At 42.4% G+C, this 17977-nt stretch overlaps 1 protein-coding gene across 4 annotated transcripts in view; it reads left to right on the top strand.

Moving 5' to 3' along the window:
* The first annotated feature begins 13902 nt into the window (after positions 1 to 13902).
* SLC4A7 (solute carrier family 4 member 7) overlaps positions 13903 to 17977 on the top strand; it is a 103154-nt gene continuing 99079 nt past the window's right edge. For 3 of the 4 annotated variants that reach the window (XM_027587927.2, XM_027587929.2, XM_027587928.2), the window contains exon 1: positions 13909 to 15941. In XM_027587927.2, the coding sequence (XP_027443728.2) occupies positions 15894 to 15941 (48 nt within the window). In that variant the 5' untranslated portion in view covers positions 13909 to 15893. Of the gene's footprint in view, positions 15942 to 17977 lie in introns of all 4 variants that reach the window. The other variant, XM_027587930.2, reaches the window with a different exon arrangement.

The following is a 17977-nucleotide window of genomic DNA, read 5'->3' on the forward strand; positions in this document are numbered from 1 at the left end:
ACCGCGGGATGGGGAAATGGAGAAGAATTTGCCATGGTCCTCTTTTATTTTTAATCACAGGACCTCAGTTGTTTCTACCCCTTTAGGGGACATAAGAATCTAAAGTGGTTTGATTCTTTAACTAAATTTTGTTTATTAACCTCATATCTGAGGAAATAACATTTAATCGGCTCACTTCCTGAAGGGCTTGTTTCATATCCTTGACTCAGATTACTGTGGTGTGATCAGGGACAGCCTTACTCTTTTCCTCCCACGGGGAGCTGAAGAGCAATTCTGTGGCTCCTAATACACGCAATAAAGACTAGAACAAGAAACATCCTGACCCTGAACATCCTCTCATGTTTTAACTGAGAAAATCCGCCCCTCCCCACCACCCAAATTTAATCTGTAAAAAAAATCAGCCAGGATCACATTGCCAAAGAGGAAGATGTTGAGTAATTCATCTACTTAACAAATCTTCAAGCGGTTTATGTATAATGCACAGAATGCTGAGAGGGAGATGAAAATGAGTAGGCCGTGTTTCAGTCCTTATGGAACTTAGTGGTATTCAACAGAGAAGGAAGACTTGGAAGGAATTAATTATAACCCAACACGAAATAGTGGTCTGATATCCTGTGAGAAATTAATGGTGCTGAGAGCCCTTCTTTCATTAAATCTTAGACCTCTTCCATTTCATACTATGTTACTCATCATTTGTTAAAATTCTACCCTCAGTGGTTTCTTACGGCTTTCCCAACTCAAATGATAACCTTCTCAAAGTCAGGAAGGAGATCTTAAGAGCTGTGCTTTCTAAACTTCAGTGTGTCCAGCAAGCTCCTCTGACCATCTTTTGTACTCCTACAGCCCTTGCCAGACTGCTTGGCAAATCAGCTCTGTGATTGCAAAATGACTTTTGAAGCAATCAATCATTTTTATTGCACCTGATGGACAAGCTGCGGACTCCCGAAAATATGGTAGACACTTCATATACTCAAAAAGTTGTAGGGCAAATTGAATGTGTTAGGATACTGTCTTCCCAACATTCACCAGCCCCTGATGCTGTTCTATGTGCACAGGCCTAAGGATTAAGCATAGGCACATACCCTGTGCTTTTTTAAGAAGCCGAAACATCTTTTATATTTTACCTCTGGCCCATTCATGGGATTGCTCAGATAACATTTTCTCAGGGTTACTATATTTGCTTTGCAGAGTAAGTTCTTTTGTAACGTAGGGTGTGGAATGAGTGCTGATCATCGGCTCCAGAACAAGTGTCAAGCCTCAGTGCTGCGTGACAGTTCTAGAACAGTGAGTGGTGAGAGCCTGCTGCTGATCTGGTCTAGGCCTCCCAAAGCGGCACGCTGGATGCAGGCTCAGCCTACTGCTCTGTTTGATACCTTTGAATCCCAGCTACTAGATGGATATTGAAATGAGTTCTATATGCATCAGTCTTTGTATTCTAGGTCTTTCTCATCCCAGTGTGAGCCCCTGTGGATATCTAGTGCCTCCCACATATCTCCAAACTGCCCTCTGCTTCTTCTCCTTTGACCCTGCCTGACTGCTCTCCCTACCAAACTTCCTGCCCTTTGGAATTTCTCTTCTTCCCACATGGTCCATTTCTTCTTCCCATTGCAACTTGAGTGACTTCACATAGGACAGCTCTGATCAAGTCCCTCTCTATCTTAATCCCCCAGAGTGGCTCCCCATTGTTCTCAGAAAGCCCCCCACTCCCCACTTCCCAGCCCTGAATCATGTGTTCCCACTCTAGCCAACCTCTTTAGGTTCTGGAATGCCTGGTTCATGCTCTCCACCCCTTGCTCTCCAAGTGCTGTTTCCTCTGTCTGCACTCAACCTCTGGTTTTGTTCTTTCTCTACATTAGGTCTCACTTAGTAGTCTCTGAAGCTACCAGTACTCATTCACATTGATGCTCTTAGACACTGCAGGGTAGTTTCCTCTTTCCTTGTCTGTTCTCTTTGTTAGATGGGAAGGTCCATGGGACAGGCAGTCTTTATCCTGTTCACGTCATATATTCACTGCCCAGAACAGAGTGGGTTCTTACTAGGGCCAGCTTCATGGGCACTTGTGAAGGAGTTTCGGTTTTAGTACCTGTCAGTTACTGTCTTGAACTTTTTTTTTTAAGATTTTATTTTATTTTGTTCTGTTTTGTTTTAGGGAGAAAGTGTGTGCATGCACACTCTAGTGCACATGGGCAAGTGCTTAAGGGAAGGAGGGGCAGAGGGAGAGGGAGAGAGAGACTCTTAAGCAGGCTCCACACCTAGCTTGGAGCCCATGGGCAGTGTAGGGGTAGAGGGGTTGTGTACAACCATGACATCATGACCTGAGCCAAAATCAAGAATTGAACACTTAAACTGACTGAGCCACCCAGGCATCCGTACAGATTTTTTTTGGGGGTAATCTATACACCCCAGGTAGGGCTCAAACCCACAACCGGGAGATCAAGAGTCCCACGCTCCACTGACTGAGTCAGCCGGGCGCCCCTTGAACTTTTTTTATTTTTTTATTTTTATTTTTTTAAAGATTTTATTTTTATTTATTTGACAGAGAAACACAGTGAGAGAGGGAACACAAGCAGGGAGAGTGGGAGAGGGAGAAGCAGGCTTCCCGTAGAGCAGGGAGCCCGATGCGGGGCTCGATCCCAGGACCCTGGTATCATGACCTGAGCTGAAGGCAGACACTTAATGACTAAGCCAGTCAGGCGCCCCTCCCCTTGAACTTTTTAATTGTCTTTGGACTTGTGTTTTGTAAGTCAAGTCCAATGGAACAATGGAGCATACACCAGGGGCTTGGAACCCTGGTCCCATCTCTCTGGGATGCTCCCTACTCCACCCAGTGACCACTGTTGCCCTTCCTCTCCCATTCCCCTCCACCACACCCGCTTTGGTGCAGGAACTGGGAGGTATTGGTTAGATTCTTGTGCCCACATGTGGAGTCAAGCACAGAGTCATACTGCCCGTGTAAGGCTCAGCACTCTCTGTAAGTCCCCACTTGTCCAAAGGAACACAACGCTGAGTAGCAAATAAAAAACACAATGACAGGTTGAGAAGGAGGCCACAGAAAAAAGGAAAACACTTTTGTTTCCTGCTTTTTGAACAAGGGATTTTGCATTTCATTTTGCACTGGGTCCCACAGATTATTATGTAGCCACTCCTGGCTCTCAATGAATATTTGTTGAATAGATGAATCAAAGAAATTTGATGAGCCAAATGCATGTTTTGTTTTGTTTTTCCAAGCAATTACCCAGAAAGATTTTCCAACAGGGTTGTCATTTCGTAAAACATTTTTGGAACTTCTTTTTGAGAAAGTCACTCATTTGTTCAACAATTATTTTTTTAGCAGTTACTATGTGCCAGGTTCTGGTGTGCGGCCGTGAACTATTTAGATAAGGTTGTGGAAAATCTTTATCCTTAGAGTTGATTTGCAGTGAATTCACTTTTCTAAAGAAGGCAAAAGTCACTAGGGGCCACATCTAGTGAATAAAGTGGACCATAAAACTAAATGATAATCATACTACTACTTGGGATTATAAACTTTATAACTATGGAACCATAAATTAAAAACATTTGGTTTCTTATGTGCGTAAACTGATTCTGAAGATAATTTCCAAATGTAAATTTCAAGGCCATTCCACATTACTTTTAATAAATGAAGAGTATCCCAAGGTGACTATCTTGAAGCAGAAATTACGATTTCAATGTAGAGGTTCTAGAAGAAATACTTTTTTAAAAAAGAAAACATTGTTTTAGGTAACTTCTATTTTTTAATTTTCTTAAACATACTTTTTCATCTAATTTCATATGCAAAAGGAATTTGCAAGTGATCTGAATGTGGTTATTAGTAATAACCTGCTTCTATGATCACATTGTTCTTGTAACCTTTACCATGAATTGTTTACTGCTTTATTAGAGCCCCTAAATCACGATTTTGTTCATCAGTTTTAGAACCTAATGATAACCTATTTATTTTATAATACCTCTCCTATGTAGGTTGGCCCTTATTAGCTGTGTTATCTTAACCTCTTTGTGCCTTAGTTTCCTCGTAAAATTGTAGTAAGGTCTAAATAAATGAATATATGCAAAGACCTTAGAATACTACCTAGCGTATGGCAAATGCCACATTAAGATTTTTATTACAATAATTATTATTATCTGGCCCTATACATCTAGGCCAGGAATAGGCAAACTTTTCCTCTAATAGGCCAGACAGTAGATATTTAAGGCTTTGTGGGTCAGATGATCCCCGTCACAACTACTCCAGTCTGTTGTGATGCCACACTCAGCCTTAGACCATACATAAATGCATGGGCATGACTGTCTTCCAATAAAACTTTAATTACAAAAACAGGTGGCTGGTTAGATCTGGTCCATGGGCACTTCATTTGCTGTCCCTCATCGGGGCCTTTTTGATGGGTTTGAGTGTGAATGGCTGGGGAAGAATGGAGCCACAGTGACCTCAGACAATCTGAAGCTCAGGGCACAAGGGTTAATAGGCTTCTATAGATAGGATGGCCCAAAGTGAGGGCAGGGTGGGGGGCATCTCCATGGAAGTGTAGCTGGGGCTGGTGGAGGTTGGGGAGTAGATAGGCTACAACTGGAAAACTGTGTATTTCACTCACCAGAATCAGTTTTGTCCTGACAAATTGATTCAGTGAGCATTTTAGAAACCCTTGTTCAATGCTTGGGTATGCAAAGGTTTGCTGTACTGCCACAGTAGCCCTATTGTATACTCTATGTATCTACACAGAAACCCTATTTCATCCAGTTAATATTCAGGAGCCAGATGGAATTTAATCTTTTAAAAACTAGAGAATAGTGTTTTTGAGGGGAGAGTTTACAGACCCCAGATTTCTATAACATTTCTTTACCCTTACAGTAATTGGTGAGCCTAAATATTAGGAGAAAGTGGGACCCCCTGACCTGCTTGGGAATCACCTCTCCCTGGAGTGACCTCAAAGGAGCCGGGGAGTTGTTATTGTTTGTTTGTTTGTTTAATTTCTATATCAGATCAGCATGCAATACGCTTGCCTAAGTAATAGATATTAACTAGACAGATAGGGAGGAATGGAGAGGATATTTGTTTCCTTTATGAATTTGATGTCTTAATGTGCCTGGCAGTCAGCATGTCCTCTTTTGCAATATTCCAGTTCTGCGTGGACACTCTCCTTAAGGTAACAAAAGGTCCCTGCCAGGGTATCATACATTCTATATTTACCTTGTGCTTTCCAGGGGCAGGGATTTTCCTACAATCTTGAGGACTACCCAGACTTAAATTGGGCTCTTATTTGGTACAAAAAAAGAAACTGTGATTCGTTGATTGACTGATTCAAGAAATACCTACTCAGCCCCTAATCATGAATGCCAGGTACCATACTGGTCCTTGGAGGTGCAGGGATGAATGCACATCATCTCCGCTCTCATGGAATTTACTGTTTGGTGATAGATGCAGACTTTAAACGAGTTAGTGAACAGGTAAGGACAGCACATTATTAGAACAAGCAATAAGTGCTAGGAGGGAAATGAAAGTTTTTGGCAATATTTCTCAAATTAGCTGGCCAGAAGAATTATCCAGGGCCTATGGTAAAGTTAGGGGATACTTGGCCCCATCCTGGACCTGCTGAATCTCTAGGGAAATCCACATACTTCACAAGTACCCCAGGTAATACTTAGAAACAAGCAAATCTGGGAAGCCCTGGTCTAAGAGAATTTAAAACAAAGACAAAAACCCTAGCTTCCAACCAGGCAGTAGAAGCTTTCCTTCTAAAGAAGGATTATTTGACAGGTCTTCAAAGATTTGTTGTAATAATTGGCAGAAAGCTTCCATTTCAAATTTGTGTTTGCTGATGCTGATGACCTATGGACCTAAATGCCACCTTTATGAAAGTGTCATTAGGTTGCTAGGCAATGGGTGCTCTACCGACCTGGGTTTAGTTTCCTGGACATGAGACTTGCTGAAACTCCTTTGTTTTCTCTCTCTTTGTTGAAGTATATATTTTTTCTTACCCAGAAAAGATGCCATTGAGAATATTTACTCTAAAAACTTAACATTCTTCTCTTTTTGGACCCCCACAGCATACTCTACAGACCTCATGGAAGGCTTTACTTTAATGCACTGAGCTTTTTTCTTTCTAAGATTCTATTTATTTGAGAGAGAGAGAGGGCACGAGCAGGGGGAGGGGCAAAGGGAGAGGGAGAAGCAGACTTCCCACTTGAGCAGGGAGCCCCCACATGGGCTCTACCCCAGGACCCTGAGATCGTGACCTCAGCCAAAGGCAGATGCTTAACAAATGGCCACCCAGGCGCCCTTAAACCCATTGAGTTTTTGACTTGGCCTCAATGAAAGAAGTGATCCATCTTAACAAGTTATGAATATTATTATTTTTTAAAGATTTTATTTATTTGTCAGAGAGAGAGAGCATAAGCAGAGGTTGTGGCAGGCAGAAGGGGAAACAGGCAGAGGGAGAAGCAGGCTCCTCACCGGCTGGATGCGGGACTTGATCCCAGAACCCTGGGATCATGACCTGAGCTGAAAGCAGACACTTAACAGACTGAGCCACCCAGGCATCCCTTGAATTTTCTTACACCGTAATCACACTATTTAGTTTTAGTTATTACTACTGTGTTTGGCTTGTTTAAAGTGGTATTTAACTTTCAAATATTCTTATTATAAACCACTGTAAAATTTCCCATTAGTATTGTAGACTATTTTGTCTTAAAAATAATGTTTACAGCTTTCTTTTCTTAGTATAAAAGTACTTTATTCATTGTAGAAGTTTGTAGAAACCTAAACAAAAATAAAATTTAAAAATCACCTGTCTTCCTGAGGCACCTGGGTGGCTCAGTCCTTTGAGCATCCCACTCTCGATTTCAGCTCAGGTGGTGGACTCAGGGTCATGAGATGGAGCCCTGCATGGGGCTCCCCGTTCTGCGGGGAGTCTGCTTGAGATTCTTTCCCTCTCCCTCTGCCCTTCCCAGGTCCCCCCCCCCCACCATGTGCATGTATGTGGGCACGTGCTCTCTCAAATAAATAAATAAATCTTTAAAATAAATAAAAATCACCCGTATTCCTATCCACTGTCAGCATTTTCGTCTATTTCCTGTTAATCATTTTATTGTTAATTTTTAATATATTACTTTCAACTGATCATTCGATAGGTAATTATAATTAGGATTATACTTTATGTCAGTTTTGTATATAGATCTTTTAAGAAAACTTGATACAGTGAGCATTTTTCCATTAAAATTTAGAATGTCTTGATGGGTACATTATATTCCATCATAAAGATATGTAAACATTTATTTAATACTTTCTCATTGCTTTAATTTTAGATGGTTTTTAATTTTTCACTTTCATACATACATTTCATAACATAACACTGACATAAACCCTATTGTATATAAATAAATATATGTCCATATCAGTGACTCATCTTTTAAGACATTCCTTGTTATATTACTGGGTTGAAGGAAGTGCTGTTTTTTGAGATTGTTAATACATGTTGCTAAATTGATTTTCAGGAAGATTGTACCAATTTAGGCCCGGAGGGTGTCTTTAGAGGGAGACGCTAGAAATTACCCCTGACTAGATGGATCCACTGGGACCAATAAGCACTAGGAAATGGATGTGATTTATGGATACACCAATTAGCCTCCTTGTGTTCTGTGATCCCAGACTTGTATTCCTAACTCTGACAACCTAGTTTCACAAATGAGTACCATAGGTAGGGTGTGGAAAGAGCCATATCAACCTACATCTGTTATTGCACCAAAGTCTTACAGAATATATATTACCAATGAGGAGTCATGCCATCTTCATATACAAAGGGCAGCTTATGGGTGGAACCATGGCTAGGATCTCTATTCAGATTATAAACATTATTGTAAATTGGCATTTAAAGAGGAGATACAGCTAGGGAGTCATTGGTAAATGATAATGCTAGTATTCTCATTTGCAGGGGATATATTCTCAGTCCTCCAGTGGAAACATTTCCAAATTCTTGGTGCTTTTTCTGGTTAACCGTCTTTAGGAAAAGATAAAATGCTAGTGCTTACAGCTTCATACTTTGTAAAATATCTTTTTCATCTTTCTGTCCCCAGTCTCAGCTTTCAACTGTGTGTAATGTTTCAATGGACCGCAGCTATGAAAAGCAAGTAAAGGGAAAGGTTACCACTTCTCAGTCCTCAGTGACCCTGGGTACAAGGACACAATTATTATATTTAAGTGGAGTTGTCATGTGGGTTAGTGTGCCCAGTGACATGTGATGGACTGGCTTTTTCCACCAAATGAATCAGTTTGTTTAAGAAAGGAACCATAATTTTATTTGACTAGGACCATAATTTATAAGATTAGGGCTTATGTTGCACGTGTGTGTGTGTGTGTGTGTGTGTGTGTGTGTGTGAGAGAGAGAGAGAGAGACAGAGAATGAGAGAAGTAGATGTACTCTTTCACATGACACGCACAAGTTACCATATACTGGCTTCTGGCTTCAAGCAATAAAGATTACAGAAGATCCCAGGATATTTAGAGAGCCCTTGGAAGCACCCTGAGGGCTTAAATTTCCACTGGATCTGATTTCTCTCCACTCTCTTATTGGCAATTCATTAACAGCCTGAGTTTCACAAGGCAAAGCTACAGAACTACAAGAGATATCCAGACAGACAGGCCCTGGGTGCGAAATGAACCCCTAATCATAGAGAGCTGTTTGTAAGAGAGATCTTTTAAGGAGAGGGACAGCATGATTGTGGAACAGGAGAAGCTGTAAGACAGGGAGAAGTTCAAAGCTGTCTTCAGCACAGGAGGAGAGATCATCTGTACTGAAGAACTTACAGAAAGTAGGACCTCCGGGGCTCCCTATAGTTAAAAAATATACAGCACTCATTCTGTCAAGTATTTTATTATATATTGCCTTATTTGGCCTTTGCCACACATTTGAAATAAATGGAACAAGTATTGTAGGTATGCAGTCCTTTATTGGAAACCCTTAGGGCCAGATATTTTAGATTTCAGAATTTTTCAGAATTTAGACAAATCACATAATGCCAATTGTGTATGCTACGAAATACCCTTAAACAGGCTCTGGGGCATCAACCTGTTTATCAGACACATTATCTGGGTAATGAGACAAATGGATATTCACAATAAGGAGAGAAAGACTGTAAACAGCTTCATGTCAGTTTAGGTGAGGTTTTTGCAGTCAAATGAGTTATGAAAATCCTTTAGTTTTCCAGAGATTTATGGTGTTTGCAATTGAGGATAAAGGATTGTGGCCTCAATTATCCCCATTTTACAGATCAGGGAACAAGTCTAGAGGCGTTAAGTGACATGTGCAATGTCATGCAGAACTTAGTCTCTTTTTTTCCTGCCAGTTTTAGATTGTCATAACATAGGATGATTATGAATATTTCAAGATGATCTAAATCAACCCAAGTGCTTATTTTAACATTAGTGCATGATATGGGGTAACCGGCTGGCTCTGTCAGTGGAGGGTGCAACTCTGATCTTGGGGATGTAGGTCTGAGCCCCATGTTGGGTGTAGAGATTACTTAAAAATAAAATCCTTAAAAAAAAAACAAACCCCATACCCATTAATGCATGGCAACCTTTTAAGAAATTTGATTCCATCTCTGCCTCCCTAAAAATCTTTTAAACCTTTGTTTCTCAAGATGGGACCTTGGAATTTTAGATTTCCCCTTTGGTTCAGCTGAGTTCTTTCAAAATTCATTGTGGTCTCAGTAGTGGACCTGCTTGAAGGGATTGCTTTCATAAAAGGGGTATGTGTTTACTGAAATTTCACTATATCTAGAGTGGTACTGAGAAGAAAAAAAAATGAGCAAGAATCATTCAATGCTTTCCTAGCCCAAGTCCAAAGAGTCTTTGGAAAGCAACTAAAACATAAGCCACACCCAGGTGTACATAGGTGTTACCAAAATGGACTCTTTTAAAGAACACTGCCTAAATCAAAGTGTGTAATAATCTTTAAAAGAAGTTCGCTGGCACATCTCAAAGTGCCAATGCATACTATTCTGTACTCACTTGCCACCTGTTACTCAATGGTAGATTATAGTATTTCACCTAATGCCTGAGCAAACTAGATGGTGACCAATGACTTTGAACTGACTTGGAAAAAATCAGCATTGTTAAAGAAACAATGAGCTGAGTGTTAGTCAGTCTAGAATTCAGTTCCAGGGCCCTTCCTAACTTGCTGTGTTATTTGATCATGATAGTGCTTACAGTCTTTGACATAATTGTACTTTGTACAATAATCGCAGTTGCTTCTGCACACATGCATAAGATAATTCAGAAATAGACATACAAATAATTTTGTATGTGTTTCCAGAAGGAAACAGATATAGATATTGATATAAATATATAATTGGGTTTTTTTTCTTACAAAAAGCCTCATAGTATACCCACTTACTTTGCTTTTTGTTTTTTTGTAACAATATTAAGAATATATCTCGAAACACTTTCCTTATTGGCACACTTATATAACTCATTCTTTTGGTGCTAAATTATATTTCATCATTTGGAGTACCAAAATATATTTAACCAATCCCCTTTATTGGCCTATTATTGCCAGTTTTTTCCTACCAAAAATGTATCAATGAACGTACCTAAACATATACTTCACCTACCATTTTTATTAGTGAAAGCAGATTAAAATGCTTTATTTGTTTCCTATGGCACTAACTTAAGCTTTATTCTTTTAGCCTTTTTTTAAAGACTACTATTATTTTTTTTTTAAAGCTGGTTTAGGTTCAGAGCAGAATTGAGGGGAAGGTACAGAGATTTACCCTGTACCCCCCGCCCCCACGCGAGCACAGCCTCCCCTATTATCAGCAGTGCCCACCAGAGTGATACATTTGTTACAACTGATGAACCAACATTGACACATCATAATCACCCAAAGTCCATAGATTACATTACAGTTTAGTCTGGGTGGTGTACATTCCTTGGGTTTAGACAAATATATAATGGCATGTATCCATCATTATGGGATCAAATGGTATTTTCATTGTCTTATATGTTAGGTGTTGTGCTAAATGTTTTCAGTTAATCTTTGACATTGCAAACCCATGAGGATACTATGATTATCTCCAATTTCCAGTTTCAAAAATGAGGCTGGCAAGGTAAAGTCTTGCCCAAAAACATAAGAACAAGCACAAAGGCAATCTGCCCCAGGAAGTTTGCCTGGATGGGGAGGGATGCTTCACCACTGGGCTACACTGTTTCTTCAGATCAATAACCTTGATCTCTTAAAAAAAATTTTATTATTGAAGTATAGTTGACATACAATGTTATATTAGTTTCAAGTGTACAACATAGTGAGTTGACAATTAATAAGTGCTCACAATGCTCACTATGATTAAGTGTAGTTAGTTACCTTTTGTCACCTGTTAAAAAGAAAACCACAGGCCCAACATGGTGTTACTTGGGCCGGGACAAGTCACTAAACAGGCCAAGTCACCAAACCCAATTGCAGTTTCTTTCTCTTCCTTCCTTCCTTCCTTTCTTCTAAGATTATTTATTTATTTATTTGTCAGAGAGAGAGAGAGAGAGAGAGCGCGCGAATAAGCACGGGGAGTGGCAGGCAGAGGGAGAAGCAGGCTCCCACTGAGCAAGGAGCTCAACGTGGGACTCCATCCCAGGACCTTGGGATCATGACCTGAGCCAAAGGCAGATGCTTAGCCACTCAGGAGTCCACCAATTAGCAGTTTCAGTATTTCCCAGAAATGTGGTTTTAACTGGTCAGTCAGGAATTTTCTGAGCAGTGTTAATGAGGTAATCTGTCACATAGACCCTCTTCCATTTCTTACAGGAAGATGAGGTAATCCTCAAAATAAGACCCTCTGCCATTCCCCAGAAGGGAAGATGATCTTGCCTAAAACATCCTTTCTTTTCTTTTGCTTATTAGCTTTCTTCCCACCCTCCTTCCTATAAAAACCTTCCATTTTGTATGACTCCTCGGACCTCCCTTCTACTTGCTAGATGGGATGCTGCCAGATGCATGAGTCCTTTAATAAGGCCAATTAAATCTGCAAATTTACTGGTGGATTTTGTCTTTTTAATGGACCATATTATTACAATATTATTGACTATATTCCCTATGCTGTACTTTTCATCCCCATGACTTATTTATTTTATAACTGGAAGTTTGTACCTCTTAATCCCCTTCACATGTTTCTCCCATCCCCTCTGGCTACTACCAGTTTGTTCTCTGTATTTATAAGTCTGTTTCTGATTTTTTTTTTTTCCGGTGCCCTTGATCTTGCTGTTACCTCTGCTTGTAATGTTACCTCTTTCCTCCCCTCCCCTAGCAATTTGATCAAGTAATACCATTATCATTCATAACTCAGTTTAAATCTATTGTATTTCTCTGTAACTTTTCCAAACACCTTCACTTTTGTCCTTTTCCCAAGCTGGCAGCCCTCATTCCCTTTCTCCTCTAGCAAAAGGCATTCTGTTCTCTCTCACTGAGTTTCCCATGACCCTATTAGAGCTGCACTCATTGCATTGTTGTCATTTGTCTGTATATCGATGTCTTCCACTTTGAACTCCATGAAATCAGGGAACAGGTCTGTTTGTTTTGTTTTTTAAATTTATCAAAAGAGCTACATTTTTTTTCAGTCATCTTCCTTTTGTCTTCCTCTCACTGCAACTGCCCTGGTGCTCTTTTAAACACTATACCAAGGAGTTTAGTTTTCCTTATGGGATTGGATGATTGGGAACATTTAAATTTCAGCTATGACCAGAGGAGGCAATGAAGAGATTCATAATTGTTAAAGGATCTTCTGCTAAAGGTTGGTTCCACGCTTTTCAAAATGACACAGAAGCTGCTATTTGTTTTTACAAAATATGCCCTGGCACTTAGAGAACTGTTGCGGGATGATTATTCGCTCTTCAGGATGAAGATCTTGCCAAGATGTTGTATCCAGGTCTCTGCTAGTATTACCTACTGTTCCAGAAACCCAGGAAGTGTCTTGGGCTACAGCTAAATGTCATTAATTTTAGGTGCTACAAATTCATTGTTAGTGATGAATTTAGGTTCACGTTCACATTTGTTTAGCAATTATTTCCCTGTGCTACATTTTGGATGAATATTTATAATACTTAAGATAATAATTTGCCTTTCAGCACCTTGGAACATTTCATAGTCATTTACATTTGATGAAAGCGTTTTAACACATTATCTTCTTTACTCACTACAACATCACCTTAGGATGAACTCTGGCTAAGCCAGAATTAAGTGGGCAATTGAGAGTAATAAATTCTGTAATTCAGACCTTTACTACATTATTTTTTTAGTAGTTTGGATCAAGTGAGGAGTAGAAAAAGTGCATGGCAATACAAAAGTCACTCAAAAAATGTGGATTAAATAAACTAAGGGCTTATTTTTTTCTTTTGCAAGATGGATGAAGAGAAACTCATTTTTCTAGCATGGTCTCCTGCGTATGTATATGTATATATATTTGTTGTTCAAACTCATGCATGTTTAAAGATTTTTTTTTTATTGAAAGTGGGGAGGGGAAAAGGTAGAGAGAGAGAATCCCAAGTAGACTCCACACAGCATGGAGCCAAGCGGGGCTTGATCTCACAACCCTGAGATCATGACCTGAGTTGAAATCAAAAGTCAGTGGCTTAACTGACTAAGCCATTCAAGAGCCCCTTCTGAGTGTATATTTTTAAGAACTTCTTGAAGTTGACTGCTTAGCTCTTTCACCTCTGGCTTCAAGGGTCTTGGCTCCTACTTTGTTCCTGTTACTACTTTTGGCCACATCCTCAGTGTCGCCCAAGATGCTCTTAGGTCTTAAAGGATGTCCCCTTGTGCCCCACTTCATTCAGTTAACCCAAGTAGAGCTTACAAGGGCTCTTCTGGGTGCACTAGGAATTTAATAGCAAACAAAGGACTCTTCTGGGTGCACTAGGAATTTAATAGCAAACAAAGCAGACCAAAAAAAAAAAAAAAATCACTGCTTGAATGGAACATACATGGAGCATACATCACTATGTTAAGGTATGTGTACAGACAATAAACATAATAAAAAGCATAACATATATAAAATGTTATAAGAGGGTAAGTGCTGTACAGAAAAATAAGGCAGAGAAAGGGGATGGAGGGTGTTGTGTATACACTAATTACAGTTATCATGGCTACATTGTAAGAGAGTCCAGAACTGATTCTTCAATATAAACCATATTCACCTTAGAGAGTGATGGTATGGGTACAAGTGATGGATGCCTTCAACAACTTTACAACGTGCTTTTTTTTTTTTTTTAATTCCGGCTCCCCTATTTCTCCATATTCTTTCCTTTTCATTCTTGTTTCATCTTATCTTCCCTTTTTCTTATTGTTGTTCAACTATCTTTAATGAGGCATTGGAATGGTGCACTAGAAAGAGCAGGTATACTAACTAGGACCTAAAGCCAGTTATCTCTATGAGCCTCAGCTTCCTCATCTGTAAAGTGGGGATAATAGTGTTGTGAGGATTAGAGATGAAGCATGTTTGCAAAACATCACAGTCTCTAATTGCAGCCCTCTTTAAATGGTAGCTGTTATTAAAAGCATATCTGCTCTTATACAAGTAAGTGAATAATGTGTGCTAGCCTCAAAGTAACTCTCTGGGAAGTTGAGAACAAGAGGAGACTAGGACCCAAACCAGGAATGAATCTTGCAGCATCCTTTAGTTTCTGACAAAGGGCTTTGCTAATATCCTATTGGAGATGGATAGGACATGAGCTCCGGATCCGCTGTAACATAAATTTTCCCTCCAAAGCACTGATGTAGCTCTTATCAGCTAACTTTGTTATCTTTTAAAAATACGCATGATAATCCTGTTAACAATAATGCCCATAGTAAGCATGCTATGGGTCAGGCAAGTTTGCGGATAGAAAGTCACTTAACCTTTCCATCACCCTGTGTGGCAGGTCCCATCATCATCCCCAGTTAGAGCTGTAGATATTTGAGAGCTGCCCTCCAGGTGTGGGTATTTGAGGGTGGACTCAAGAGTGTGGGAGCCGCCGTGGTGCCCGGTCAAAGGGACAAGCACACAAGGATACCTGGTCAGGAGGACTCCCTCTTTCAGAGGCCCAGAGCTGGGGTTCACACCTACTGATCTGAGAGGAAAAAAATACTTGGCAGGAGTCAGGAAGACCCGTTAGTCCCTTTGGGGTTCCCGTGAGCGGCCTTGATAAGGGTGGCATCCTCCTATTCTCCTGACACTCTAAAGAACGTGGTTAGGAGGTAGGGGCGGTGGTAAACCCCACCGCACTTCGAAACTTCAGGAGAACTTCCCACCCGAAAAAACTTGCTAGACGCTCTGTTTCAGTTAAGATTTTACACAGAGGGGCGGAGCTTCCTGAGGAGGTGGCGGGGGGTGGTGCATGAGGAAATCTGCGAGCCGTCGATTGGCTGGAACCAATGCCCGTCCCGCTTCACTCCCTCCCCTTGTTTGGATGGCCTCCCGGCAGGGCCGGCGGGCGCGCAGAGCAGGCTGGCCGTGCCAAACTGGCAGGGGGCGTGACGAGGGAGGCGGGGAGGGGGCGTGTTGGGGCGGACCCGGGCGCCGCGCGCGTCACGGCCTGCGGCCCCGCCCCCGGGCCCTACGCGGCTTACTCCTCCTTCCCCTCCTAGACCTCCCGCTCGCTCAGTTCTCGCTCCACGTTCCACGCCGCGGCCTCGCTCCCCCGCGAGAGCTAGCTCTGCGGCAGCCGCGCGCACACGCCGCCCCGCGTCTCAGACCCGCGCACGGCTCTCTCCACGCGCGCGCCTCGCTCACGGACGCACGTTCGTTTTCCCTTGCGCGCCTGGGTCTCGGCGGCGGCGGCGGCGGCGGCGGCGGCGGCGGCGGGCAGACCGAGCGGGGCAGCTCCGTAGCGGCCGCCGCGGGTTGGCGGGCGGGCCATGGAGGCGGATGGGGCCGGCGAGCAGATGAGACCGCTACTCACCCGGGTAACGAGCAGGGTGAGGGCGCCGCGGGCGGCGGGGCCCCTCGGCGGGAGGGGGGGGCGCGGAACCAGGCAGACAAAGGCGGGGGCGCGGCAGGCGTCGCGGTCCGGCCACTTCGTCCAGGGCCCGGAGCCCCTCCGCCGCCCCGCAGCCGGCGCTCCTCGCCATCCCCTTTGTGTGGCCGCCCAGGGCGCCGGTGCGAGGGGGCGACGGCGGCGGCGCCCAGGAGGCCCGAGTGGGGGCCGCCGGCAGCGCGCCGCGGGCATCCTAGTCACCCGCATCCTCGGCGTGGCTCCGGCGAGACCCCGGCACCCCCGCGGGACCATCTCTTCCTTTCTCCCCTCTGCGCTCGCCTCCCTTATTCCCGGGTGGTCTCCCCGGCCCGGGTCTTCGTTCCGGTTGCCTTGGCGCTGGAGTTCAGATTAGCCCCTCCAAAACCCATCTTTTTTCTCCCTCCAAGCGCGGCTCCACCTGTTTCTAGCCTCAGGCAGTGGTGAAGAGTTGGGGTGAATCTTTTCCCTTCTTTCGCGTCTCCCTATCAGGTCCGCGCGGTGTGCTTTGTTCGGTGAGTTCTCCGGCCGCGTGGACGAGCTGCCTTCGCGGCCAAGGCTGCTTTTCGCTGCTGACTCTGCCTGGTCCGCCTCCTCCTCTTTTGGCGAGAACCAGGGGAGTATCCTCCTGCCGCAGGCCAAGTAGAAAGAGGAAAGTGTCTTGAGTCCTCTGAGCTGCTCCTTCTTTCATCAGTCTAGCAAAAGCCGGTATCCCGGTGGCTTTGGCTTCAGGATTCGAGGAGAGTGGGGTGGGCTTTTAGAAGGCCCGCGTTCCCGTTTAGGATGCTGGACCGGCGGCCCATGCTCGAGAAACTGACTTCCTGCTTTCGTGTAGAATGCATGTGTCCCCACAGTTGTGATTCTCTTCTCCCTTCGTAGTTCCTGACTCAAAGGGCATGGAAGTGTTCTAAATTTTCCGACTTCCAATTCTTACTCTGTGACCAGCAAAGGAGCCATGGTTGCAGTGAAAATTTTCCAGTCTTTCACAACTAACAGGAAAATTGCTTTTTGTGTGTTTTTATTCAAGAGTTTTCTTTAACCCACTCCCGCCTCATCCCCCCACCCTCGGCCAATCTTTTTAAAGAGTATTGTTAAGGCCCTGGAGAGTAGTCATTCATTATTACTTCAGTATGTTCACTTACAAATTCTCAAAACATGGAGGAAAACGGAGTCTCCAGACCGTGAAGTCATTTAGCAGTGGTTTTGGGGAAGATCAGGTCACAGTGATGGTAGTGGAATACTGGAAACTCATTCTGAGGAATCTTCAGTAATTCTTTGTGTGACATTTGAATAAGCTGCGTTTTGGAGGGTTTTTTTTTTTTTTTAGCACTTTCTTTGTTATGTATATCAAATACAGTGTTGTCCTTAAATTTATTATTTGCAAATTTTCAATTCAGAGCAGTTAAAGAACATTCTGGTTTTCATAAAGCTGGATGGAATCTGTGTCTTCTCAAATATTGTCTACTTAGCTAGCAAAAGAAGCATGGTAATGCTATTGCCTTCCAGATCAGTGATTCATTCATTCATTGTAATAACACTTAGAACCTATTTTGTCGTATCCAGCAAGACAGAACCAGCTCTGCTCTAATAGAACTTACATTCAAATGAATGACAAAGAACTATCAAGCACTTACTAAAGGCATGACAGAGGAACACTTTGGAAGGGTATACCTCCTAAATCTTTGGGAAGATAAGACTTGGCTACAGTAAACATGTACGAATCAGTAATAGAAATCAAATATAATAAGCTATCCCAGCAGACAGTCTAAAAACAGAATGGGAGAACAGGAAAACTGTTGGTTTAAGTCGGTACAGAACACTGTAACTTAAAAACTGGGAAGAGAGGAAATGTTTGCATTGATAGTTACTTTTTCTCATCAGTTTTCCCCTGGAAAAGTCATAAAAATGGAAGATTATGATATTCATCAGTCATTTCTTCTTTAACAGGCAACTACTTGGCATAGCCAAAAAAGTAGAATAAAATTAATA

This window comes from Zalophus californianus, chromosome 1, assembly GCF_009762305.2.
Source record: "Zalophus californianus isolate mZalCal1 chromosome 1, mZalCal1.pri.v2, whole genome shotgun sequence".
Lineage (NCBI taxonomy): Eukaryota > Metazoa > Chordata > Mammalia > Carnivora > Otariidae > Zalophus > Zalophus californianus.